This window comes from Peromyscus maniculatus, chromosome 21, assembly GCF_049852395.1.
Source record: "Peromyscus maniculatus bairdii isolate BWxNUB_F1_BW_parent chromosome 21, HU_Pman_BW_mat_3.1, whole genome shotgun sequence".
NCBI classification, from domain to species: Eukaryota; Metazoa; Chordata; class Mammalia; order Rodentia; family Cricetidae; genus Peromyscus; species Peromyscus maniculatus.
The window spans coordinates 54,889,533-54,917,124 of record NC_134872.1 but is presented as its reverse complement, the minus strand read 5'-3'; the positions used below and the strand labels follow the sequence as shown (position 1 = coordinate 54,917,124).

Sequence of the window (27,592 nt, the reverse complement as noted above, 5' to 3'; positions counted from 1 at the left end):
AGAGTTATACCAGCAGATAAGATGTCTTATAGTTAGGATAATACAGGTGATCTAGGTTCCACTGCACTCACCAGTCTGTGAGGGCATAATGGATATATGATCTGGGCTAGGCCTGAAGGTTGAATATGGCTTGCCAGGGTAGGGTAAGGAATATTTATGAAACTGGGCTCCACTATTACTTATTAATTGAAGTGTGTACTGCTTACTGCAAACTCTTGTGAAGGTTAAGAACATGAATGTAAATAAAAATTAAGTAAATGGTATCATAAATATTGTAATACCATACTAGAATAAACAAACTCCAAATCAGAAATTCAAACAAATACTAGGGGAGGATTAATATGCAAATAATAAGATTTATTTAAATTTTTTTAAAACAATCAAGGTCAGTGCAATCACTTGGACATGCAAATTCTATTCATTAAGTTAAATTTCTATAAGGTGCTTGAAAAACCCAAAAACTAAAATGTAAATTGAAGTTTAAAATTTGAACCACTAATTCCGGTGCATGTGAAGAAGAGCAAACGGTGAGAAAAAATCAAAGAAAGCTAATGTGGACGTGGTTACAGATATAGTTAGCTAGGTAGAGCTAGGAAAGATGACTGACAGTTACAGTGGAAGTATATGCTGTTCCTTTACTCCACTGTGCTCTGGGAACCTGATTCTTATTTTCAGGATGGAGTTTCAGTGACCTTAGTCATACAGATATTGTATAACCTTAGGCTTGACTCAACTCCATAAATGTATCATAGAATTCAGAGGTCAAGGTCCAAAGGTATTATTGATTATGTTATTTCAAAATCTTTGGATGTAAAATATTTTTACTAAATAGAATGATACAGAAGAAAGGAATGTTTACTGTGTGGAATCATTTCATTGTATCTATACCTCTAATTCCTAGTGGAATATGACTAGCCTAAGTAGAGGAGGTGCTCTTTCTTCACATGACCCTGTTCATTTGTACTGGAAATTTAATGAATTTTGCCTTCACAGTTGCATGTAGCTTTGCATTCTTGTTTAATCTTTGGATATTCACAGGTTGGTGAAGCCTTCAATTCTGCACAGATAGAAAACTTGTCTTCATATTCACATTTACTACATATTCAAGTATTCATAGTTGCTGAAAGAAAGAAACAAAGATATTCCTCACTTTGTTATTATTTTCCTCTATTAGCAGTGAAAAAATAAAACAAATGAAATAGGAGGGGATTGAGCAAATGTATGAATATCCTTTAAAATTAGAGCTTTATGAAATATCTTTGATATGAATTAATGTATTTCTTCACTCAAAAAAGCTTGAGAAAATTAACTTCGTTGGTTCTTTGAGGAACTAAACTATCTAGAGGCTAAAAAAACAGCTCAGTTATTAAGAGTCCTTGCTCTTGCAGAGAACTGGTTTTGATTTTCAGAATCCACATTGTGGCTTAGGACCACCTGTAACTGCAGTTCCATGGGACCCAGTGCTCTCTCCTGTCCTCCATGGTCACTGGGTTAAAATGTATGTGCATAAATACCTACATGCACATCAACATTTATAAACATAAAATAAAGATAAATACTAAATAAGAACCTCACTATTTAAAATGTCAGCCATTATACAAGTACTTTCTAAACTTGAGTATGGTTAATATTTCAACTCTATATTCTCAGCAAACAAGATTCATTGATATGTTGTATAGCTACTGTGCCTTGCAGCTAGCCTCTTTATGTAAAAATACTGACCATTAAATCAATCTAGAATATTCTATTGTCCAAGATTGCCCTAAACTCTGATTCTGTTTTTCATACCAGAGGAGATAATTTTATGAATACAAAGATTTGGGAAAGTAGATAGTAGAGAGTTTTCCTCTGATAATTAAATATTTATATTAAAATGTCCAGCAGTGGCCACAAACTCAAGAAAACTCATTTGAATTTCATGACCCTACAGTCTTTGTCATGTCTTTGATGTATATCGACAGCTCATGAACCTCCATTCAGCTCACCCAGTCTCAGTGAATTGTAAACTCATAATTACCAAATCATTCAAAATAACTTGTTTTTACCCTGTACTTTTGTTCCTGTTTATTGAGACAGAGTCCTATTTGTTGCCTAGGCTAGAATCTAGCTCTTACAATAATGTACCTCTGCTAATTTCACCTCCAGAGAAGCACCACTCAGGCACATGGCTAGTCCTCTTTCACTTTGTGTGGTAGTTCTCTGCAGGCTTTACAGCTAGCAGGAGGAAAAATAACATGATCCATGATGAGATAAGAATGAAAGTCAGCCCAGACCATGTCACATTAGCCATGTTTAAGTACAGCATAACTTTGGGGAAAAAAAGTTTTCTGATAGCAATTAACTCAGTCACGTGTACACAGCAATTGAAGACATGTTTACATTGAGGATCTTTACAAAGTACCTGAGTCTTCCTTCATAAGAGTAGGTACTGTTGACTCAGAGATAGTACCCAGGATTTAAGGTCTAGGAAGATGACTGATGTAATATAATCCCAGCGGGTGTCAGGATTAGCCAGTCTCTAAGATAACATAGAAGTCACTAAGGCTGTTGAAATGCACAAGTGACATCATTTGTAAGAATGGGTTTGATGACCTAATATCACTGCTGAAGATTTACAGATAAAGGGTCTAGGAAAAGTAAAACAAATTCTGGGAGATACGATGGAGCCTGTCTCATCAGACAGCAAAAGATCACCAGGATGTAAAACCTTGTAATTCCTGACATTCCAGAAAGAGCAGATATGCATCTCATTCCACTGAAGAGATAAACTCTATGTTTAACTTTCCTGACTTCCCTGTTTCTTATCTGTGTTCACAAGGCCTTTTTGCCCTTTACACTTGTCCGTGTACATGCCTATGTATATCAGCCCTGAAAAAACACAATTAGCAAAAAAATATTTTTATTCTACCTTCTCTCTCTGCAAGCCATTTTCATAACTTTTAGAGCAGTAACACAAAAATAACTAGTTCTGTATCTATATTTCCTAGCTGGCTCTTTCAATATGCTTTTTCTAAGAGCTATTTGGAGGATACAATTTCTGTAACGCGTGGGAAATGATCGCTGGAAGTTCCAGACGATTGGGATCAGACTAGACTACATAGTGAGTTCTGGGTCAGCTTTGGTTATGTAGTGAGACTCTATTTCAAACTGAAAATGGCCTAAACCACAAATAAGTAAATTTAAAAACTACAAAAATAAAAATAAAGATAATTTTCTTTCTATTCTGTTTAAGTCTTTCTATTTGTTGTTTGTTCCTGCTAGGATAGATCAATATTTCAAACTGGTTATGAACTTCTGATGCTCCTTCCTCTGCCCTTGGAAAGTTGGGATTATATTTATTTTTATATTTATATTCATAATAATACTAAAAACAAGATACTATGACATTCATTTCACTCCCTGTGATGAAATACTAACATTTTTAAAGTACTCATAATATGTATAGACTTGATTTAGACTCTAATAATGCACAGAAAATGGCTTAAAAATCATGTAACTGATGACTGAATGGAAGGATATTCAAATAACAATCTAGGACCAGTGAGATGGATCAAGGTAATAGAACTTGCCACGAAGCCACTTGAAATCGATCTCTCATACCTTTATCGTGGAAGGAGAGAACTAATTCACACATGTTGTCCTCTAATCTCAACACACAATCACACACAGAAGCCATTTCACACATTCGTGTGTCTGTATATATAAAGAGAGACATAAATACCCATTCACAAATAAATAAAAATGTAATACAAAATTCAAAAGATGCTCTAGAGGAGCTTGAGAATTTACTGTGCTAAGCTCCTTAGTGGGTGAAGAATTGTATATTTCTTAAATCTCTGGGCTGACCTGTGTACTGCTGTCTCAACCACTTAGATTTATAGTGATTACTCTTCTTAAAATGCCAATCTTAAGTTCCTAAAGTCATTGATAATAAGAAAATTCACTTTAAATTTAGTGAATTATAGCCACAGAAATATTTCTGTAGACTCCAATAGCAATAATAATAATATAGTTACAAGCATGCACTGATTTTAAGTGTTTCCTTAGACAACATAAATTATCATGTTTTTCAATTTCAAAAGTACATACATCCTAAACAAAGGAAAATATGTAATTCCAAAAATTATATTAAGTACATATTTGTCTCTTGATAATAAAGCCATGCTATTAAATCTTAAAACAGATTGATATTTTATATTATTATATTAGTATGTTAATAAAACTTACTGCATAGTCCATCATCACAGTGATCAGAACAAAGGGCACACGGTTGTCCTATTGTGTAAGGTATGTATTGCCTTCTTATAAAATTACCACTGAAATTGAAATGCAAAAATCAAATACTTTTAATTTTTCTCTGTACACTCTAATGCTTGCATATATCACCAATATAAATTTTCATATACATATGGATTCTTATTAAAAGCTTTAGCTATGCCATAAAAAAAACCTAACATTTCCTAAGAGTATTCAGACAGAGATGTGAAAAAATGGGATAATTAACCCATTCACTCTTTCCCTCAACCATCATCTCAGAACCTGAGCAACTGAAATAGAGTAAATAAGAGTCTAAAGGTTATAAACGTTTTAATGTTGAAACACTCTCTTTATTTCTTGATAAACCTGAAAAATAATTATGTCAGGAATGCTCCTTAGGTATAAAAGCTATTTCCTATAGAGAAAAATAGATACAGGTATATGCTGTGATTCCTATAGTGTGGAGGAGGTCCCATTGATGATGTACTGAGTTTCAGGTATTTAAGTGTATAATTGGGAAAGTCCTAATGCTTAGGAATGTTTGGGGTCTTTTGAAGGTAGGAAGTGGGTTTGAGACTTCTATGCTTATCAAAATGAGAATATCAATGAGAAAAACCTTTATACAAACTATCTGAAGGGTGCAGTACTCTGAAGGTGCCAAGCCTACCCCTCAGTAGGAGCATCACTTCCCTGATCTTCCCAGGAAATTAGAAAAGTCAGACTCTCCTTTGCACTAAGGGTGGCAAGGGTGTGTGTGCAATGCCCAAGGGCTTGCAGCAGAACCTCTCCTCTATATGCAGAACACAGCTCTAAGTGTATGAACAATGTTAAGAATGAAAAATCAGAAAGCAGTGTAAAAAATCTGTCACTTGCTCCTCTTCATTACTCATCTGACATTTCTAGGTGCAAGGCTCCAGATGCCTACTTGACCAGGTAGCTGGATGGAGTCCAGTGCCTTCCTTCTTTGTATTACTTAATGCCAACAGAAACATGCTTGAAAATTCTTTGAGGATCCTACTATTCAACCCACAAACAGATTAGAAATGAATCATTTAAAAGACTTGATTTGAAGACCCTCAGCCTCTTGTTGTATATGTTTCTTGTATTAAAAGGATAATAGAGGTAGAGAGATGTCTCAGTACTTAAGAGGACATTCCCCTTTAATAGACTTGGGTTTGGTTCCCAGCTTCCACTTCTGGTGGCTTGCAACTGTCTATGACTCCAATTACACAGAATTTGATGACTTTGGTGTCCACAAGTGTTTAGGGTTGACAACCTGGCACTGGATAACTTATCAGGAGTCTACTCCCTGAAGAAACTGATCCTTTCTCAACACCCATAGCTTACCCATAGCTCCTTATCCAGGGCAATACAACCTTTTGTTATCACTCTTGGTTACGTCCCCAAATCAAAGATAAGAGCCTATTGTTAAAAACATCACCAACTTCAGACACAGGAGTTGGAGAAATTGAGCTGGAATTGACCTGGAAAACTCTTTCTTCCAGATTAGCTCTCATAGTATTAGAAGATGCTATGTAAGCTGCCAAGGGAGATAATAACCAATAGTTTTATCTTTCTGCAAAAATGTAACAATGACTAGCCTGGTTGCTATTTTTCCAAGCTTAATTTTTGTTGCCTTAGTTATGCATGTGAACACCCACACACCCACAAAGGCCAGAAAAGGTCCTTAGTCCTAACATTAAAAATAGATATGACCTACTTGACATTGTAAGGAACCAATCATGGATCCTCAAGAACAGCAACAATTCTACACCACTGAGTCATTTATCAGCCCTGTGTTGCTACATTATACTTCTAAGAATTTACTAAGTCTTAAACTTCAAAGGCTCTTTGAGAGGTCCTTAATGTATTTCAAATAGTTTAGAAAGCTAAAATCTTAAATCTTTCTCCTAAGAATTTACTAAAAATTCTGAAAAACTCATTCTCTAAATCTTGATTTTAAAGCCAGAAATTCACTTCCTTTGTATGCTGTGTTTGAGCTCTTAAAAAATTTTCATGAGAAAAAAAAAGAATGTATTTTCATAATTTGTTAACTTAATTTGTTTTTTAAAATATTTTAATTAAATCTGCATCTACATTTGCCCATGTGTGGCTTTGTGCATGTACAATAAGAAAACTGAGATCATGAATTTGCCAGGGAGTGTGAGGTATGAAGGTTTTGAGTAGAGGGAAGTGTGGAAATAATGGAAATACAGTACTCCTATATGAAATTCACAAAAAAATCAAACAAACTTTTTTTGGATATTTGAGACAACGGTTCTCTGTGTTGCCCTGACTGGCCCCAAACTCACAGAGATTGCCTGACTCTGCCTCCCAAGTCCTTGGATTAAAGGTGTGAACCACTACTGGGCCTTAACAATTAAATTTGAAAACAGATACAACAACCTATCAGGGGTAGGATCAAATAATTAGAAGCCCCACAATCACTAACCTATGTCATTCACTCATGTTTACTCCTGGTCTACTATTAAAAGTTTGCTTTATAGCCTACAAACATAGCATGAACAGAAAATATGAATTCACAATCTTTATACTTGGGTCTTTATGAGGTCAACATTAGTCCAGAAAACAGCAATGGAGGATGGAAGAGAAATCATTTTTAAAGATAAGGAAAATGTGGCCGGGCGATGGTGGTGCACGCCTTTAATCCCAGCACTGGGGAGGCAGAGCTAGGTGGATCTCTGTGAGTTCGAGGCCAGCCTGGTCTACAAAGTAAGTTCCAGGAAAGGCGCAAAACTACACAGAGAAACCCTGTCTTGAAAAACAAAAAAAACAAAAACAAAAAGATAAGGAAAATGCTTCTGAGGGTGATTCATGGAAGTGATTCAAAGATTTAGGTAAATAAGTTTCATCTCTAGGGAATATTTAGAAGTTTTTTTATTTTTCTCTCCATGTGTAAAATATATCTTTAATTTGTTTTTATACCATGATAATTTTAAAATGTCAAGTTTCATTTGACGTTGTTGAAAATGAACTTTGAAATGGATACTTACGGAGGACAGTAGTGACAAACATACATGAACTTCATTAATTCCCCATAGCACTTAGCAACTCCACAGGCAACTTGGTAAGATGTATTCCAAACAACCTATACACCCAGAGAAGAAGACAGGGCACAGGTCAGAAAGGAAAATAATGCAGAAAAACAATTTCAAAATTTAAAACACTACTGGTAACTTTGTTTATATATATCTTATAGATATATTTATGATTGAATCAAGGTACAGATGTGAGAACCTCCCTCAGGGGTGGCTGTTGGTCAGGTAGTCTGGCAAATCTTTCAGGAAGTAGAGTTCATGAAGGCTGAGAGTGGCTTCAGCCCCATCTCAGAGAAGCTTTCTTCTTCTTTGTCATCTTTGACAGTTTCCAAGATGAGCAAGATGCAGAAGCCTGGGCTGAGGCCAAGGTGCTTCATGTCAAAATGAAAGGCAGCATCAAAGAATCTATGGACACCAGGAGGATCCTGGTGTGATGTAGAATTTCAATGCTTCCAATTCTACAGGCATGTGACCATAAACAGCTAGAAGGTAACCTGGATATCAGGTCAATTCCTGGTCAGACATCAAACTGACCAAGATGTTCCTGGTGACTATTCTGAAGTGCTTTTATGAACCTTGGCTTGAGAAGGTGAGCCAGAACTTCCTCCCTGCATCTCAGAAAAGACTTTCCAGTTTGATACTAAGCTGTGATCATGAGTATCTTCTTTTCTAGGTGGGCAGGGATCAGGAGTGGCTGCAAGCCTTGCTTGGTGGAAAGCTGATACTCAGCATATTTCTTTTTCTTTTTTTTTTTTTTTTTTTTTTTTTTTTTGGTTTTTCGAGACAGGGTTTCTCTGTGTAGCTTTGCGCCTTTCTTGGAACTCACTTGGTAGCCCAGGCTGGCCTCGAACTCACAGAGATCCGCCTGGCTCTGCCTCCCGAGTGCTGGGATTAAAGGCGTGCGCCACCACCGCCCGGCCAGCATATTTCTTAGAAGTTGTATGTGGTAGTTGTTTCTGTGTGGAGCTTTGGGCTTGAATATCCTGGTTCCCTGCTGAAACTGTGTTTCAGCTCAAGTCTCTCAGACTGCAGGATATGATCAGGCCAGTGATTTGGAGCTGCTGCATGCCTGTACCACAACTGGATCTTCTCTCCATACTGCCAAGCAGGAATCCCCACATCACCTTCTTCCTAGGTTTGGAAGGCCCTCTTGACAGTGAACAGGATGGAGCCACAATCTTATAATTCTTGCTAAAAGAGTCATTTGTTTGATAGGAAAGGACCCAAGGCCCTGGCCTTTAGATCTTGCAGGAAGGTAGCTGTCAGGGTTTCTGAAATTCTTTATTGAAATCAGTCAAGTAATTAAAAATATTTCCTTGCCTAGAACTTACAGAGTGTATTTTTTCTTACCTGAGTATAATGTCCAATTAATGCATTAGGTGATTTCGGGCCTGAATTAAACCTGAAATCTTTGGCTTCATCATACCAGGTTTGGATTGCACGAGACCATGATGCTGGGTAACTTGACATGAAGATATTCTCACCACATATTAAGTCTAAGGAAAAAGACAGAAAACTCTAAAAGACAGTAATAAAAAAAGAGGAATGCACACACACACACACACACACACGCACACACACACACACACACACACACACATCCACGCACGCACACAAATCCCTACTTTTTAAAGTCATTGCTCACAGTTTCTTTTGTTTGTTTGGGGTTTTTTCTTTTCTTTTTTCTTTTCTGTTATTTTGTCTTTTTGTTTCAGAGCTGAGGAATGAACCCAGGGCCTTGCAGTTGCTAGGCAAGCACTCTACCACTGAGCTAAATCCCCAACCCCTCACAGTTCCTTTTGAATATTGCATAAGAAACATGATTCAGACCTGACGAACCTTTAGCTGCAGAGTAGCCATAGGTATTCAACATGTGTGCTAAACACCATGAGCACTAAGTAGATAGAGAAGTCTTTTTTTCAGTAGCTTCTCTCCTTGAACTCATTCATCCACACATTAAATTCTCCACATCTGTGTGCACATGTGTATGTGTGTGTGCATGCCCGTGTCTCATGTGTACCAAATGTGGATTTGCAGTCTTAAGACCAAGACGAACTTCATTCATGCCTTTCCTGAGTAGCTAGATATTTTTTATAACAATTTTACATATTTCCGATTATTGTTCTGTGTGAGCCTTTTTATAGTCATCCTTTAAAAACTACAAGTACAGAGCAAACAAAACAGAAGGGATTATATTTTCAAAGTTTATAGGTCATGTATGGTGATATTTTATTTGTGCTCTAATAAATAAAGCTTTCATGGAGATCAGAGGAAAAAGATAACCGCTATGTTAAACATAGAGGCTAGGCAGTGGTAGCACATGCCTTTAATCCTAGCTTTCTGGAGGCCAAGATTTATCCAGATCCCTGTGAGTTCAAGGTCCCACTGGGAACAGAGCCAGGCCTGGTGCCACACACCTTTAAGACCAGCACTAGTTAACCATAGAAATCTAGAGGATTATACACACAGACAGGAAGTGATAGAATAGGACGGGAAGAGGAAGTGATGTAGCTGGGTGGAGAGAAGAGGTAAGATGGCTGGGCTCAGAAAGTTATATAGTCATTAGTGTACAAGAAGTAGTTCTCTCTTTGCCTGAGGATTTCCTAGAGGTAAGACATGGCTGGATCCAGATATTTTATTAATAAGACCATTTAACAATTCATGTTACAGTCATGTCTTAACTAGAAAATTAAAACTCCAAGGGCCAAATTTTCTTCAGAGAATGGGAAAAAAGCATCTTTTAACCCACCCAAAATAGCTTATTATTTTTATCAAGCTCTGTAAATAAAAAATTACTATAAAGTGTAAGTGAATATTGTAGCCTTTTTAATGAATTTTTAGTCATTTTATTATTAAATTAGAAGTGTCTAAGAAGTAAATCTTTAAAAGAGGTTATTAATTTATTAGGTTCAAATTGAGCCAAAGGTGATCATTTTTAATATTTCAGGAAATATTTTGTCTCATGGCCCATTTATTAATTTTGTTATAATTTTACACTTCTCTATGTCAATATTGTTTCATAGATTATTTTTAATTTAACATAATATGTTCTTTCAGGCACTCAAAGTGTACAAAAGTTGATCTCACAAAAAATGAAGGAAGAGCTGGGTGTACACTTAATGGTGGCTTACACATAAAATCCCAGTACTTAGGAAGCTAAGGCAGGAAGGTCAGAAATTTGAAGATGTCCTGGGCTATACAATGGGACCTGTCTCCTCCCCACCAAAAGTAATAAACTAAGTAGTAAAGGTAAATGCCAAAATATTTGGTATTTCTTAACAAAAATGAAGAATTAGTCGATCAAATTAAATATATTTTGTATAATTAAAAATATAGTTTGGAAACACAACAAGCCACATCATTAATAATTGGGTTAAAGATAGAAATTCTAATTTCAGAGTGCTGGAGAAATGGCTGAGCATGTAAGAGTATACCTTGCTATTTCAGAAGACTTGAATCCAACTCCTAACATCCATATAGTGTGGCATACCACCGCCTGTGACAACACTGTGACAACCACCAGTAACCTGTAAGCTCCCGATGGTCTGTTGCATCCTTCTGCCCTCTAGAAGCATTCTTAGATACATGCACACATGCATAAATATGCAGAGACACACAAACACTAAATAAAACCATTATAGAATAAAATAAAATAAAGATTCTAATTTCAAATTTCCTTTGTAAGGCCATAATTAGTAATTATTTTCATCCAGACATCAGTTTCTAATTTTCAAAGCAGAGAAAGAGATGATTCATACCTTGCTTCACTTGTAAATCTGATTGTAAAGCACAAAACTGGCATCAGGAAAGACAGTTTGTGTAAAATATAAAACATTCAATAAGCACAAAGTGGAGCCTTTCAGAGCCATTTCTGTCCCACAGATATTTAACATTTTAAAAAGGCAGTATCAAAATACGTATTCATTTACGACATTTTGTCGACATAGTATGAGAAAATGACTTTCTTTTGTAAGTCTCCATTCCTTTGCAAGTAATTTTGAGTTTACATACTGGTGGTCCTGGCTTCTAGAGCACTGTGTTCATAAGTGCACTGGCTTGCCCATCTCTGTGCATTCACTCTGGCATCATTGCTCCATTGCTAAAGAGAAAAAGAAGAAGATAGTCATAGAATAACTCAAACATCAGAGCCACATGATCTTTGCAGACAGGCTAATATCATTGCAAAATATCTGTAGGCGTCTTCTGATTTTCATCATAATCAATATATAATATGGTATATGTCTATATTTTTGTGTTCACATATATATTATCAACATTTATATTGGCATTTATAAATAAGTTTATTTTTGCATATTTTCTCCCCCTATCTTCCTGTTCCTGCCCATCCATCCATGCATGGCCCACCCACAGCCTCTATTTGATGTCACACATATTCTCTTTTTTTTGGGGGGGGGGGGTCGAGACAGGGTTTCCTTATGTAGCTTTGCACCTTTTCCTGGAACTCACTTGGTAGCCGAGACTGGCCTCAAACTCACAGAGATCTGCCTGTACACATGTTCTATTTCCTTCTACTTCCCATGCCTTCTATAATCCCTTGCCATCCCCCAACATTGATCTTCTTACTAGTTTCATAACCTATGTTCAAAGTTAATCCAACTTGTATATGGCCTCTTCTGTACCAAATAAATACAAATAGTCTATCTTCCCAAGGCCACCAAAAATGCTAAACCTTTAATGGTCTAATGTCTTAGTGAAATCACAATAGGAATCCTTAAAAATTGAGTAATTGCTGTAGAGTGAGTAGCATTAACCATGTTGATGTACTAAGACTATTTTTACACCTGAAAGAAGTTGCCTCATTAATCCTAGCTTCATTTTTTTCCCTCATTAAATGAATTTAAGAGACACAAGGATGTTGATTCTGGATCCAGAGAGTAGACTATTTAGTTGAAAGCTCACTGGACCTTAAAGGGGAAATGTTCTGACCCTGATTAGAAGAGAGAAGAGTGAGCCAAAATAACTTCGTGGCATTTCACTGGAGACCAAACTCAAAAGATTTGATTTTAGTTCAGTCACTATAATTGATATAGCTCCCTAATACCAATAAGTCACTGTTATAGAAGAAATTTAATAAATTCTACTCTGATCATTGCACAGCTAAAGACATAGAAGTAGAGAACCAACTCTGATATAATGGGCACACACCCACGCACATGCACATAAACAAAACAAATACATTTGTATATTTTTTTAAGAGAAGCTAGAATAGAGGCAGACACTCTTAAAGCACACAGGAGAAGCCAGATACTATCCTCAGGCTCCAAACACAGCACTCCAAATGCACTGTCCTGTTGTGAGCCCTCACCATCTTTAGTAAGTCACTACCAGGTGGAGAAACCATTCTTCTCAGTTGGTTGTGCTTGTTTACAATCTCTTCTTGGACTGACAATTTAGTGGTTGCTAAATCCTCAAAATTTTTATTCTGAAAGAAAATAAAATTAAAGTCATGTTAGTGTACATTAATGGCACAGCCATATCTGAATGGAATGACAGAAGTCATAAAGCCAGCACAGCTGCTTGACAAAGATCTAGCAAAGCTGAGCTGCATGATGGCTGTCATGCCACTTTTGGTTTTCATCTCCACCTGTTATGTACTTGGGGCACTTTAAATATTTCTACAACTTGAGGATATTGGGTTGATGGAAAATTCCTTATGAATTATTTATGCCTTCTCCCAGGAATTCTGCTTCTAAGCTTATCCAGGAAAGTCCTTAACATTCCCCGCACACAATTTGAGGGAGATACCCTTATCTACTTGAATGTGTTCCTTATGCCTTGGAGGTTGTGACACATAAAGAAGAATCCAGAGGTCACTTCATGAGGCATTCTTGAAACATCTGTTCCTGCACTTACACTGAAAAAAGATATTCAAAACAAAGTAAAATTAGAAAGGTCAAGAAGATTTAGTGGGCTAGAGGAATTGCCCACAGTTCAGATTACAAGCTTCTTCCCACTGTACACTCAGACAATTATGTCACATACAACTCTGCCCTACATAGAGACATGCTGATGAACAAAGTATGAAGTGGAAAGAGTATAAAAGAATGAGATATTAGGACCTCCCTGTGTTAGAAGTTAGCTCATGTAGAACCACCATAATGTCATATGACCAAGAAACAACAGAATGCCAGGATTAGACATATAGACCAATTCTATAAGGATATTAATGTGAACATTGATTGTATTATGCCAGAATTTAAATAATAACTGCAGCAGTTTTAGCCTGAGGAATTTTCCTGGGCACTCTGATCATTAAAAGTTAATAATACATTGATTGAAACATGGCAAAATGCCCAGGGTGTTTGAAGATTTTGTTTTGGTCTAGTGTCCTTGAAGCAACCAAAACAACCAACCTGAGCACAAATTCTCAAAAATTGGGTTATGGAGTTAATGATTAAGAATGATAACTCTGCTTATTAATGATATCAAAACTTGAGGGGAAATGACTGGAAATGATAACTCTGTTCTGTCATAGTTTATTAATGATAACAAAAAGATGAGCAAAAGAAAGTGAAACACATGTCCAAAAACAAAAATGATATGATCTATGTTTTGGAACATCATGACTGTATCCCTGCTAAGTAAATTCTGTATAAATAAACACTCTGGCTGCTAGTCAGTCAGGCTGCAATTTTCTCCTGACCAACATGGCCTGACTGACTTCTTTCCCCGCTGACTCTTTACACCATCTCCAGGACCCAAGCATCCCTGGGGATGGCTCCCAGCACATTAAGATATATAAAAAGGTGAATAAGCTGTCTAAAGTAAATGAAAGTCATTTTAAAGTATTCAGACTAATGTTAGTCATTAAGACTTGATAATTAAGAAAATCTATGCCTTTTTATTAGAAACACTTTAAATAAAAATTTGGAGAATAGAATGAATGTCTGACATGTCAAAGTAAAAACTCTTCTGAGGCTACAAATGTCAATTTTGATTTAAGAGAGATCTATAATAATAGCCATGAATGGTAGAGAGCCTTAAGTCATTCACACTCAGTTAAGCTGTAGTAAGGAAGTGCTAAGGATGAAGAAATATAATTTATGATAGATCTTAAGAGGCAATAGCCATCTGACCAGGAGTTTGAAAGCTTGTGAGATAACGTGTAGGCCCTTAGCCAATACATGTGTGCATTAGAGAATTTTATATGTAACACGGTTTTGTGATCACTCTGAAGACAGCTTTATCTAATAGAACATACAAGTCAATTTGGAGACAATGAGTTCTTGAAATAGGTTAGCATTACTGACTTTACATTTCACTGCACAGCAATAAGCCTGCTAAATTAACTCAGATGCTGATATTTAAATTTACCTTTTTCATTTGTGTGGCACAGGTGGATGGAGTGATATTATGTGAATTGGCAGAGATATAAGAGCCACTTGCTGATATAAACATATTCAAAAATGTGCTGTTTTATAGTGTAGAGCAAGATGTTACAGCATAAGTATTCATGGACTGACTCTCACATACATATCTCAGTGCTGGGATCAGTTTCTCCATCCTGCAGTCTTACTTCCCTCAAGTCTCTGTGGACATTGCATTCATGGATCTAATCACACTGCATTGCCAGTGGCTGCGACATGTCCATCTCTCCCTGTTTTATGTTCTGTAGGCACTATGAAAGCCTTGTGCAAAGAAATCTCTCACAGCTAGTGGTTTCTAAGGCAGAAAGGATATACATGTTAAAGTCATTGATTGAAAATCCTCACATTTTATTTTAATGTAAAGTAACAATATCCCAAGATGTTTATTTATTGAGGAAATGGCATCATTTTCTAAATTTTTTTGAAGTTAAGGGTATATGTTTGAGTTGAATATGGGTTTGTGGAGAAAAGTGCAGTGCTAGTGGAAGTATTAAGAGAATATCAGATGCCCTGGGGTGTGTGTTACATGTGGATGTAAGCCACCTGAGGTGGATGCTGGAAACCAAAGGGTCCTCTTCAAGAGCAGTAGATGCTCTTATCCACAAGCCATCTCTCCAAGCTCCACCCCCAGATGTTTCATTTTAACCGGAAAACTCTACCTAAGAAGGTTTTGTTTCCAAAGACAAAATATATGACTTCTGAGAAAGCCGTTATTATTTTCTGCTTGTTATGCTACCTTGCGTGGTAGCTAAAAATTCCATGAGACAACAGTGTGCTTATATTTTCTTAGCAGGAATTTGTGCAGATTTAAACTAAATCACACTAGGAACACTGAAATGTGAGAATAAAATGTTTAAGGGTTTGTTTTGGATAGAAATGTGACCTAATAATTACAACACCACAGAGTAAAATGAAAGAAACAACAATAAATGACACTTAGAGATGAATCAGTTCTCCATGGTTGTGGGGCGTTTACCCACCACCCCCACAGCTTCCCAGAGTTTTCTTGAGTGCGATCAGCAGGAAATATTAGAAGGATTTATAGCGGAGAATCTTGTGGAGATAAACAGATAGAAAATAAAGGATAGCCTCGAGAGGGCCTGGAACCTATTCCAACGGGCCCGGACTGTCTCTGGTCCAGGGTTTTTATAGAGACGCCAAGGGGTGGAGCAAAAGACCTCCTCCCCCAGCACAGCCAAGTGCAGGCCATCTCAGACACCTGCACTCAGGCCCGTGGTTCTGATCATCCTCTATTTGGACCTGCTGGGTAAAGCCACGAGGAACCCCAGAACGGGCTCCCACAATGGTAACTCTCAAAGAAATCTTCCTTCCTTCATAAAACATGGCTTGAATCTCTCTGCTATTAGATCTTGAAAATTTATAAAGAAGTATCAATAGACCAAAGAGAGAAGGCAGGAAGAAGGGATGAAGGGAGGGGATAATAGATGGTTCAAGGTGCCTTAAAATACAATCATTTTCGGAAAGAAACTGGGAAGGCAAACAACTTTAAAGAACACCTAGATAATTGTCTCCATGTTACTAATTTGATTATGGTAACAAAAGACATATAACTTATATTCCAAAACAGGTTTAACCAGATATTTTCACTCCATAATTTTGAGGAACTCTAGTAATCTTCAATGCAGAAGCCAAAGAAGAGAACGAAGGCTACAGCAATAACCAATGCTTCTAACTTTTAGTAGCTTTTTAACTAAGGGGAGAGAGTATTTTTCTGGTACTACACATTCCATCATTAAAGAAAGTGACTGAGTTTCATCTGGGATTTGCTAAGTATGAGAATATATTATAAATAATAAATACTTGGATCATGTACATACTTATTGTTTGCATAGTAGATATATTAAACACTCTGGTGTGTGTGTGTGTGTGTGTGTGTGTGTGTGTGTGTGTGTGTGTGTGTGTGTGTGTGTTTGTATTGCTGAGGATCAAAGTGACTTACTCCACACTCTGGCCTTCTAGTTACCTAAATTGTTCTGAAAAGACACTAAAGCTTACCATACCTCATAGTCATCTTGAGGAAGGGATGGGGGCAATACAGCAATCAGGAACAACAATAATGTGAATAATGTCATGTCTAGAAAACAAAGGAGAGGAAAAAGGTCTGCATTTGAATGTTTAGTACATGGAGTTCTGAGTAACACAGAAGGTATGGAGGAAGTGATGAGAATCATTTCCTAGATTTACTAACAATATAACAAGGAGGACATACTATTTATATCATCAAAATGATAATAAAATCAACTGAGGAATCCTACCGCCAGCTGGTGCAATAAGAAATAAATCAAAGTACCTAATGAAGCTCTCCAAAGCATGCACCCATGAGTGCACCAGGTGATTAGTGTCTCCTCCCCTGTCGCACTCTAATCCATGGAGGTCCTCTCTTCAGATTCTAGAAATTTAGGAATTCTTCATTTGTCCATTCAAGAGCAGCAAAAGCATCCAACTATTGCCATGGCCGGGCAAGACTACAATATGATATATCCTTGTTGGATATTTTAAGCTCTGTCTACTCTATTGTAGGATGTTAGTTTGTTATTCATTCATTAAAAGTTTTTCTTTTCTTTTTGAGACAAGATTTTACTATGTAACCCAGTCTAGCTTCAAGCTTACAACTTTGCCTCAGAATCTGAAGCACTGAGTCATATCTGTACATTACCACACAATTCTGTCATATTTTTACATCAATGTCCATAACTTGGCTCATGTGTACAATGTATTAACACATTTATTGTCAAAGTCTGGTCCATAATACCAAGACTGAACCTTGAAAATCTTAAACGTTCAGCATCATATTTTACATATAATGGTAAATGTATGATAAATAAATGTCATGTCCAATAACAGGGAAACCATTTAAATAATTTGAAGCACATTCTTTTATTAAGGATATTAAGTAAAACACACACATGCATGGACACACACTTCATATATATATATATATATATATATATATATATATATATATATATATATATATATGTATGTATGTGGATACCTGACCTGAGGCAGACATTAGGTGTTCCCAGTTGCTCCCGACCTTATAAGTTGAGACAGGATCTGTCAGGGAGCCCGGAACTCACCATTTCAGTTAGTCTGGCTACAAAGCTTGCTCTGGCTAATCTCTTTCTCTACCTTCTGCCTCCACTGAAGTTATTAGCATGCAGCCACACCCACATGGCTTTACATGGATTCTGGTGATTTAAACTTTGGCACTCATGTTTGCATAGCAAGTGCATTTTCTACTGAGACAAACTGCCAACATCTACAGCTGGATTTTAATGATTTCTCCTAACCAGAAAGAAGTCTGTCTTACTCTACAATTAATAAAGACAGAAGGATGCAATGCATAAATAGGTAATGTTCAAGAAACTTTGCTAAGCACCCTTTGACCCAATGTAGACACACAAAATAGCATAGACTATGTTTGGTGTCACTTGTTATGTGACTCTCTATGGGCTTCGTTTAAAATTCATAAAAACCTAGCAGTTAGATACTGTGACTCAATATCCCACTTTACACATGAATAATATCAGTGTTAGAGATTTAATACTGACACGTCATAAGAATTTTGGGAGCACATCTGAAATCTCAGTACCGGCTTTGTGGCATCAAAGCATTCAGTTCTGAGAGCCAGAGGCTCTGGTGATTTAGAAGATTGTGTAGACAAGGAAATATGTCAATCGAACTCCAGCAGAGGTGCCTGGGGTGAGCGCATTACTGGAAGAATCACATGGTAACCAGTCACATTCTTCTGAGTATCTACTGCAATATTTTGTAAATTCCAATGTCATATTCAATCATCACTCAGTTTGCTTTGTTGTGTTTCTCTGATATATGAAGCAGTTAGCACAGAACATAAATTCTATAGAACTGCTAGAAGTTACTGTGGACACAATCGAGACAATATCTTGTAAGAACAACAGTGTTGTCAGTTCCTGAAAAGCATTCTTTTTTATGTTTTCATTTCGAAGAATAAATACCCCTGCTTCTTTGAACTTGCTAAGCAGTAGCACTGGAAATCTGAGCTATGCCTGATCTACAATACTTGAAATTTCTGACACGCACTTATGTAACTTACCCCTGTTTTTTGTAAAATGAGCTGTCTCTCCTGAATGATTGAGGTCTACCAAATAGCAGTCTATTATCAAATAGCTCTTGGAATTGACACTTATCATAACTTTGACTGATTTTTAATACAACATCACAAGTTTAACCAGATTGGCAGACTCTGTAAATTCAGATGTCGAATCGTTGAGTACATTATTGAAACACAGGAAGAAAAGTATCAATAAATCACTTTTGGAATTACAATCTTCTCCAAAGTCATATAATTCCCTATTAATTGATATTAAGTAGTATCATAATATCCTAATATTCTCCAGAACCATTTCCTATCTGACCCAAACACAAATATCTATGAGGGAAACTGCTTTGTCATATAAGATATCCACACAATTTATTATGTACAGAACCTACAAGCTACCTGAGTATATTCACCTATGATCAGAATAATGAAATATTTTGTTTTCTGCTTGTCTTGAGTGTATTTTATGGACCAAATATATATTCTGATGATCACCAATAACACATTTATTTCAAGATCAGTGCTATAATGTTGAGTTGGACAATTTAAATAATTAGCAAGGCTATCTTCTCATCCATAATCTAATAATATCTCCATTATTGCACAGAAAATTTCTTACACTCCTAAATCAAAGTTCTAATAAAGGTACCTCTGATATAACTACTTTAGAAAGTCACAGACATTATTTCTGATTTTACTATAAAGAAATTCAATCCAATATCTCTTTAAAAAAGCATTTTATGGTAACAAATAAGATACTTATATCATGTATACTTAGCTTTAGAGTTTAAGTAAAAACAATTGTACTCAATAAATGTATCATTAGGGTTCTGACAACAGTCCAGATGGGCAATCACTAATTACAACATTTTGCTGCTGATGAGTTATAAATGCACAGGCATCAGGAGATTCATCTTCAAATAAAACAGTGCTATTTACTAGTGGTGTCCAAGCAGAATAAAGTGTTTGTTTGCTGGAAGAAGAAAGGTGGTGACAGACGAGAGTCAGAACTGTCTATCTGTACTCTACCTATTTCCTGCTTTGACACAATCTGATTGTGTAAGAACATCTTGGATAACAAGGTATGACACAAGATCTGTCATGGTAGATTTGTGTAGCTGGTCATCTAACTGAAATTTTGGCATCATATGGTGACTCTGTATATGGCTATCAGAAACAAATTATTAGAGAAGTTTACTAGCTCTTGAGTGCTCATCTAATGTTATAATGTATCTATATATTTGTCAGTAGATGCCCCTAACCAACTCATTTTCATCTTATCAGAGCTGTATTTCTTTCTCTCTTTTAAGGGGGCTGCAGAGACGACTCAATGGTTAAGAGTAACTTATGCTCTTACAGACAACATTGAGTTCACTTCCACCCATGTCATTTGTCTCACTACTGCTTGCAACTCCAGCCTCAGGGACCTGACACCTTCTAGTCTCACTGAACACTTTATTCACACGCATATACCTCTACACAGAAGCAAATATATACATATATATGCATAATTTAAAAAAATCCTTTGATAATAAGTGTTAGATTATATTATTCATGATCTCTAGAGAATTCAAGATGTCTTCACAAAAATCCAAAGCATCTCTGATTATTTGTTGGACCATATAGATATAGAAAATAATTGTGTCCTTTACCTTTGTAAATTCAATGTGATAGTGCTTTACACAGTATATTGGTAAAGAATCCCAGAGCCCTCTGATATTTTTAAGATCCCTAGTATTAGCTTTTATTTTCTGGTCGAATGAAGTTGAACACATATTGAGCAACATATCAAATTGCTATCATTTGAGTATTAAGATCCACACAAGGTTTCATGATTTCTAAGCTTGTTTCGACAACATAAAGTAAAAGCAGGATAGACTAATAACAAGTTTCCTAGGCAATGATGTTAAGAAATCTTTTTTAATAAATAAACAAGAATAAATAACACAATCACAAGTAGTACATACATAGCACTGAGAGGCATTTGTGGGGCACATGCTGTCATATATATTGAAATATATCATACATAATTCAATAACCTATTCTCATTTTCTTATTTATCTTTAAGTTCACTGATTTATGTGAAAAAGATATACCAGGGGAAAGATCTACTCAACACATGTTTGAATTGTATTTAATAATAGGCTTGGGCTGGAGAGATGGCTCAGAGGTTAAGAGCACCTATTGTTCTTCCAGAGGTCCTGAGTTCAATTCCCAGCACCCACATGGTGGCTCACAACCATCTGTAATGAGATCTGGCTCCCTTTTCTGTGTACATAATAAATAAATAAATTAAAAAAAAATAATAGGCTTACCTATTAGACACTGTTTCAGACAATCTTTAAAGGTCAGGGTGGACTTGACCATTAGAAATTAAAGGCTCACAGCTTGCTTAACTCTCTTTCATCAAGTCCACCTGTGTATTTTTTACTATACAAGTGAGAGCTGTGTGTGGTTGGTGCACAAATATAATGTAAGCACTCAGGAGGCAAAGGCAAGTGGATCTCTGTGAGTTTGAGGCCAGCCAGATCTACAGAGTGAGTTCCAAGAAAGCCAGAGCTACACAAAGAGAAACCCTGTCTCCAAAATAATAAATAAGTAAATATAGATATACAAGGGAAATATGAGCTCTAAGTAATCCTGAATCGCATTACCTTCGGATATGCTGTCTCTAACCTCCAGCTTTCTATGAAAGAATGTGTCAAGAACATGTTCAGAAGGGTCGCTACTCACCCTGAAGGCTGCTTAATGGTGTGCAAATTTGTCATAAGCTTGAGATTTCTGTTCTCATGAACATTGGTGAAATTTTTATAATGATATTCACTTTAAAGTATATGTGGGGAAATACTCTTTAGTTTACTTGTGATAAGATGATAGAGTACATGTCATCCATTGCTGTGTAGCAGTATTTTCAAGGCCTTCCTTTTTGTGTGTTGAATACTTCTTTTCTTTTTTACCAGAATATAAGTACTCTACACTTCTGTGAATTATGAGAGAATAAGTTGACTTTCCTAACTAATGAGAAGTAACTGGTTTTGTGGAATTACAATAAATATCTGATATACTGAAACATAATTTCAAAAAAAGACAACCTCTTTACTAAAAAATGATAAATAAATGACAGGAATTGTTTCCCAATTCTGTTACTCCACCGCTAAGAAGTGTCCAGCAGGGCAATCTAAAATGTATAATCTGAGAATAATAGCATTTTTCTTAATATATAAATTTTCAGTGGATTTTCTTCCACAGTTTCACTACATTTCCCATTTTACTCATTCAGAATCATTGAGTTACAGTTAGTCAGAGCATTTTCACATATTGGTTTAAATATGTAATCTAAATGATGAAGAAATCATTTTTATATTTACAGTTTTTTAATCCATAAAATTATGCTCATTAACCAGACTGAGAAATAAGTTCCTTCTCTGGGTGGATGATAACTGATTCAAGATACAAGATAGGCTTAAGTGCCTATACCACTAAATCACCTTCTATCATTTTTCTCAGTTTACAAATCTGTAGAGAAAACCACTGCACAAATGATATTTCTTTTTCTGTATTTTTTAGTACATAGATGATTGCTTGTAACTATTTAGGGGAAATAAGGACCCATGGTTTTTTGCATTTTGTAACTTGTTTGTTAATCTTTGATCTTAACTTTTATGCCTTTAAGCTCTGTTTTTTGCTATTTTTAAAACTATCAGGAAGAACATTAAGGTCACTGAAGAAAACAAATACTACTTTCTGGATAAATAAGCTCCAATCAGCTGGCTGTCTAATGGAACCATGTAAGCATAGCTCATATATTCGTTTAGAAATACATACCAGAATGACTAATTCATGCCATATTGATATTTTCTCATCTATGATGAGAAAAGACATTTTTAAAATATAATAAGTCACAATAAATATCTGTGTATAGATATGTCTTCCACAGGATGATGAGACTTCCTGGGAAGGTGGCACTTGTGACCCAAGGAAATCACTTGATCAGAGCCATAGATCAACACTGTTGGTCAACACATACAACAGTCGAGGAAACAGTCTTCTCAGAGTCCTTCTTCCTGCTGTTCTCGGCAATCCCAAAGGGATACAGAAACAGACTCTATCATACTATGATATTTGCAGTGTTACAAAAGAACATATCACAAAGGTGATGTTGAATTTTTAAGACAACTTATGCATGACTCACCCTTTATCATATCCAATGTTGAGCACAAACATGTTTTCAATAATGCATATTTTTTTACTGAATATCTAAATCAAGAGGAAATGAGAAATAAGAGGAGGGAGAAGCAGGCCAGTTTAGAAGGACAAGGAGGGAGGAGGGACAAATAACAGTAAGGATGTTTGAAAAAACTCTAAAGAATTATGTTATTTTGTGTTTTTCTATAATTGCATATAATACATATAAGCATATGTATATATGCATACACATATACACGCATATATACACACAACCTATATATATGCATATATATACATATGTATATGAAACTTAATCATGCCAGTGAGGCTATAATACTCCCTCTAAGAGCCATAGATTATTTAACAGAAGCTGTAGTACCCTTCATTAGAAAGTTCTGTTGAACTTTTGCTTAGGGAATCCAAGTGAATCCTAAAACAATATAGACTTTTTGTTGTTTCCTTTTGATGCAGCCTAGAAGTTAAAGGTAAGTCCCTGTTTCTTAAGACACCACATGCTTCAGATACAGGGCTCTGTCTCACTGGCTCTCATCTGACAGCTTCCTTCTAGAAGTTGCTGTGCAAGGTGACAGTGGAGAATAGCAATCAGTAGTACTAATCAGCTGTTATGCCTATGAACTACAATAATGACAAGCATGGTAAGACATTCTCAAAAGTTCATAGTAGCAGTCTTATGTAGGCTGTAACCAACAACATCTAATTGTACTTAATGAACCCTCAATAATGGGTAAATTATGCTTGGTACTAGAAACCTAGCCTAGTTAGAAACCCAGCGCTAGTTAGGTCATGGGTCTTAGAGGAGAATTTAACATCACTTTACTAGACCAGTATAATTCCTGCTTTGAAAAAGCACCAACTATACAAATTGTTCAGAACTGCTGTGGTATGAGTAAGGCTTATCTATGCCCTGCTGGGGACCAGTTTCAGCAGAGATCAGACTGGAGAAGGGTGGATGCACCAGGCAATATAAAGAAGTTGCACCAGACAACAGTTTGAATTTTTTTCTGAGTCTCTAGGATGATATTTGATACTGTGCTCAGGTGGCAGTATATAAAGAGAATATATATTGCCGGGCGGTGGTGGCGCAGGACTTTAATCCCAGCACTTGGGAGGCAGAGGCAGGCGGATCTCTGTGAGTTCGAAGCCAGCCTGGTCTCCAAAGCAAGTTCCAGGAAAGGCACAAAGCTACACAGAGAAACCCTGTCTTGAAAAAAAAAAAAAAGAGAGAGAGAATATATGTGTATCTCTCTCTTCCCAGGGCCACAGAGTTTACTTTTTTTTTTTTGTTTTTTTTTGTTGTTGTTGTTTTTTGTTGTTTTTTTGTTTTGTTTTGTTTTGTTTTTTTGAGACAGGGTTTCTCTGTGTAGCTTTGCGCCTTTCCTGGAACTCGCTTTGGAGATCAGGTTGGCCTCGAACTCACAGAGATCCGCCTGGCTCTGCCTCCCGAGTGCTGGGATTAAAGGCGTGCGCCACCACCGCCCGGCCAGAGTTTACTTTTTTATCCTACAACAATGATCACATCAGTCTATATTTGCATTTCAAAAGTAATGAATACATGAGTATTTTCCCAATGTGAACCAAAACATCCTTAAAAAGACATCATCATAAAATTCAAGGATAATAGTTACTGGAGCAAGTAGACAGAGTTTAACTGGGCTGGGTAGGAGAGTCCTTTAATTTTTTCTCATGGTCACTGATGCCAGACCATTTGAATATAAAAGGCTAATTTTTAACATAATAAGCAAAACAAAAATTCTTATCAAATCATACCATAATCTATTTTAAACCATTGTATACAACCTAATTTATACATCTATGTAATTTCTACAACATTCCTGACTTTGTATTTTTATAATCTTCTAATGATTAACACATAATGTGAAATAATAATTTTTCTTGATACATAGTTTTCAAATTTGTATTTTATATCTATAAAAGCATTAATATCTTCACTACAAAATAGGCAGTAAATGTTCCCAAACTCATTTGTGGGTTTTTTGTACTTTCCCAATCTTGATCTTCATCTCCATCTCTGGAGTTTAGTAAGAACATACTGTTCAGCTATTTCATCAATATTAATACTTTCAAATGCATAGGTTTAATATTACTTTTCTCAATAAAGTTGTTCATCTTAACTCCTTTCCAAGCGCATCTCAGACCATCAATATTTTGAGGGCAAAAATGAGCAAGTCAGTGAATCCTAAAACCACTACACAAATTACTTTATTTTTTAAGTAATAAAACTAAAGGAGGAAGTGGGGCTGTATCCACTCAACCAGAAACCGGACTTTGTCACACAGTTTCTATCCAAACACCAGTCCTACAGTCTCCTTAGCTAAGTGATGAGAACTGGAACTTTGTCACACAGTCTCCTTAGCCACACAACAGTCATACATTCTATTCAGCTAAACGGTGAGTGGAGCCACCATCTTCCCCTTTTTTATTTTTAGTAGATCCATTTGAAATTTCACTGACAGTGTTCTGATGCCTCATGCTAGTCATTGTAAGATGATTTGGAAAAGAAAAAAATAAGGAAGAAAATAAAAATTATCAATCCCAAATTAATAAAAAAAAAATGGCCAAATAGTATTGGAACCAATGGCCTAAACGAAAGAAGTTGAGAATTCTTCCACTTTGGAAGAATCAATATGAGCTTTGCACATAACAGAAATTTTTTCAGATAGATTATGAAGATCCAAAGAAAAGTTTGAATAATCCCAAACTCCCTTAAGTTGAGCTTGAATCTTGTCCCAAGAATGTTCTGAAGCATTGTATCATAAAGGAGTATCACAAATCCAGTGGTTTTGTGAGTGACATTCCATTGATAATCTAAACTTAATATTTTGAATTTGATTTCCTATATAAACCATTGCTTCTTCCAAAGCATTAAGTCTTTCCTGAATACCTCAATCTATGTGTTCCTGAATCAAAAGGGCAATAGAAACATTTTTTTGATAATTTATTCACATGATGAGCTGCATGAATATGTTTAACCAAAGGAGCAGTAGAAAAAACTAAACTATCTGCAATAGCAATTAATGCAGTAACATCTAAAATTAATGTTACCACAAAACGTTTACCTCTGCAGAAAGAATATACAACTTTATTCATAACCTGTTACCAGGATTAGCATACCAATTTCCAGTAATATTAACAGGAAGTACAACATAATGTGGTTGGCCTAATATAACAAATCCTCATCTGTTACATTAGAAGTAATACAATTGGGACCTGGATTACTGAATGTACCAGACTCCGCTGACTCCCCATGGAAGACCTTGACTTTGAGGAGGTGGGATTCAGGGATGGATAGGGTGGGGAAGGCTGGAGAGTGGGAAGAGGGAGGAGGGGCATCTATAGTTGGTATGTAAAGTAAATAGAAAATTTTGTAGTAATAATAATAATAAAGAAGGAATAAAATTAGAAAGTACTTAAAGCTTAAAAATTATTTTAAATGAACTATTGTTATTTTCCAAAATATATAAAGAACCAATGGATTCACGATGTAAAATTGCATAAGGAGCTCCAACATAGGCATCTCTTGAATATTTGTATCAAACATTACTGGATAACACCTAAGCAAAGGTTCCCCTGCTCTGTCAGCTTCTCTAACTGCTACAACAAAACCTACAGGCTCCTTTTCTATTTTTGGCCTCTTTTTAGGTTTCCTTTGAAAAGGAAATACTAAGGTGGGCAATCCTCCTTAAAACTTTAAATTTCTTCTTACTCTCAGTCACTTTCTGTTTGAAAAGACTCTCCATTCTTCTTATATCATTTCTCCTCATTACTAACCTGCTTTCCTAATGGATCTTTAAAAAGAAGGGGAGCAGAGAGTTTTCTGTAAATTTTTTACATTTAGGTAAATCCCCAACTTCCACTGCAGTCAAAGCCTGCTTTATTAGTGACCAATAAGCTAAAGCATCTACAGGCATGCCTTGTGGCCCATTGGATTCATACCAAAATCTAATCTTCTCCTACTTTATCGCAACTATCAATATCGAGGGATCCTTGATCAGGAAACCAAGAACTAAACTCATGCACAAACTGTAAAATCTCACAAACTTGGTTGTCATCAACTTTTATTCCTTTCTCTTTCAAGTATGTTTTAAAATATCAACAAAAAGCCTCTTAGCCTCAACCTGTCCCATTGTATCAATTTTTCTTTTCTCTTATATACTCTCCTAGGCCTATTCAATGACCAGGAGATCTTTATTAATTCTTTCATATTACCCACTTTCACCCAGCCCACCTTTTTGACAAGGAGTCAGCAACACCCTTGTGGGATTCTCTCTACACCAGAAACACCTTATTAATACTTATCCTACTTCAAGTCTCCTGTTCAGGCACCACTTATGCTGGCCACCAGCTGCAGCAGAGATCAGGACTGGAGAAGAATGGATGGAGCAGGTGATAGAATTTGTGCTGGACAGCAGTTTGAACCTTTTCTGAGGCTCTAGGAATATTTTCTTGGATATTGTGCTCAAGAGGCAGTGTATAGAAGAGAATATATGCCTCTCTCTTCCCAGAGCCACAGAGGTTTTTTTATATATCTTACAACAATGATTACATCAGTCTGT

The 27,592-nt window shown here is 36.1% G+C and overlaps 1 protein-coding gene across 2 annotated transcripts; it reads right to left on the bottom strand.

The window, feature by feature from the left end:
* Nucleotides 1-336: 336 nt before the first annotated feature.
* Nucleotides 337-27,555, bottom strand: LOC102918155 (cysteine-rich secretory protein 1-like). Of its 2 annotated transcripts, XM_076557871.1 has the most exons (8): nucleotides 27,341-27,555; nucleotides 16,726-16,799; nucleotides 12,643-12,759; nucleotides 11,328-11,415; nucleotides 8,667-8,812; nucleotides 7,272-7,366; nucleotides 4,228-4,316; nucleotides 337-1,120 (listed from the first exon to the last, which is right to left on the bottom strand). In XM_076557871.1, exons 2-8 carry the CDS (start codon nucleotides 16,795-16,797, stop codon nucleotides 1,104-1,106), a joined length of 624 nt encoding a protein of 207 aa, XP_076413986.1. In that variant the 5' UTR covers nucleotides 16,798-16,799; nucleotides 27,341-27,555; the 3' UTR covers nucleotides 337-1,103. The 2 variants fall into 2 exon arrangements, with proteins under 2 accessions (XP_076413986.1, XP_076413987.1); XM_076557872.1 differs by lacking the exon at nucleotides 4,228-4,316.
* Between the last annotated feature and the right edge of the window lie 37 nt (nucleotides 27,556-27,592).

Bases quoted from the DNA above. Each gene is read 5' to 3' on its own strand.
- LOC102918155 (XM_076557871.1), bottom strand. From the start codon at position 16,797: ATGACATTATTCACATTATTGTTGTTCCTGATTGCTGTATTGCCCCCA. The intron at 11,416-12,642 runs GTGAGGGCTCAC...TTTTCTCTTTAG, and splicing joins GTAGTGACTTACTAAAGATG to CAATGGAGCAATGATGCCAG. The intron at 4,317-7,271 runs GTAAGTATCCAT...TTTCAATTTCAG, and splicing joins GTTTGTCACTACTGTCCTCC to TGGTAATTTTATAAGAAGGC.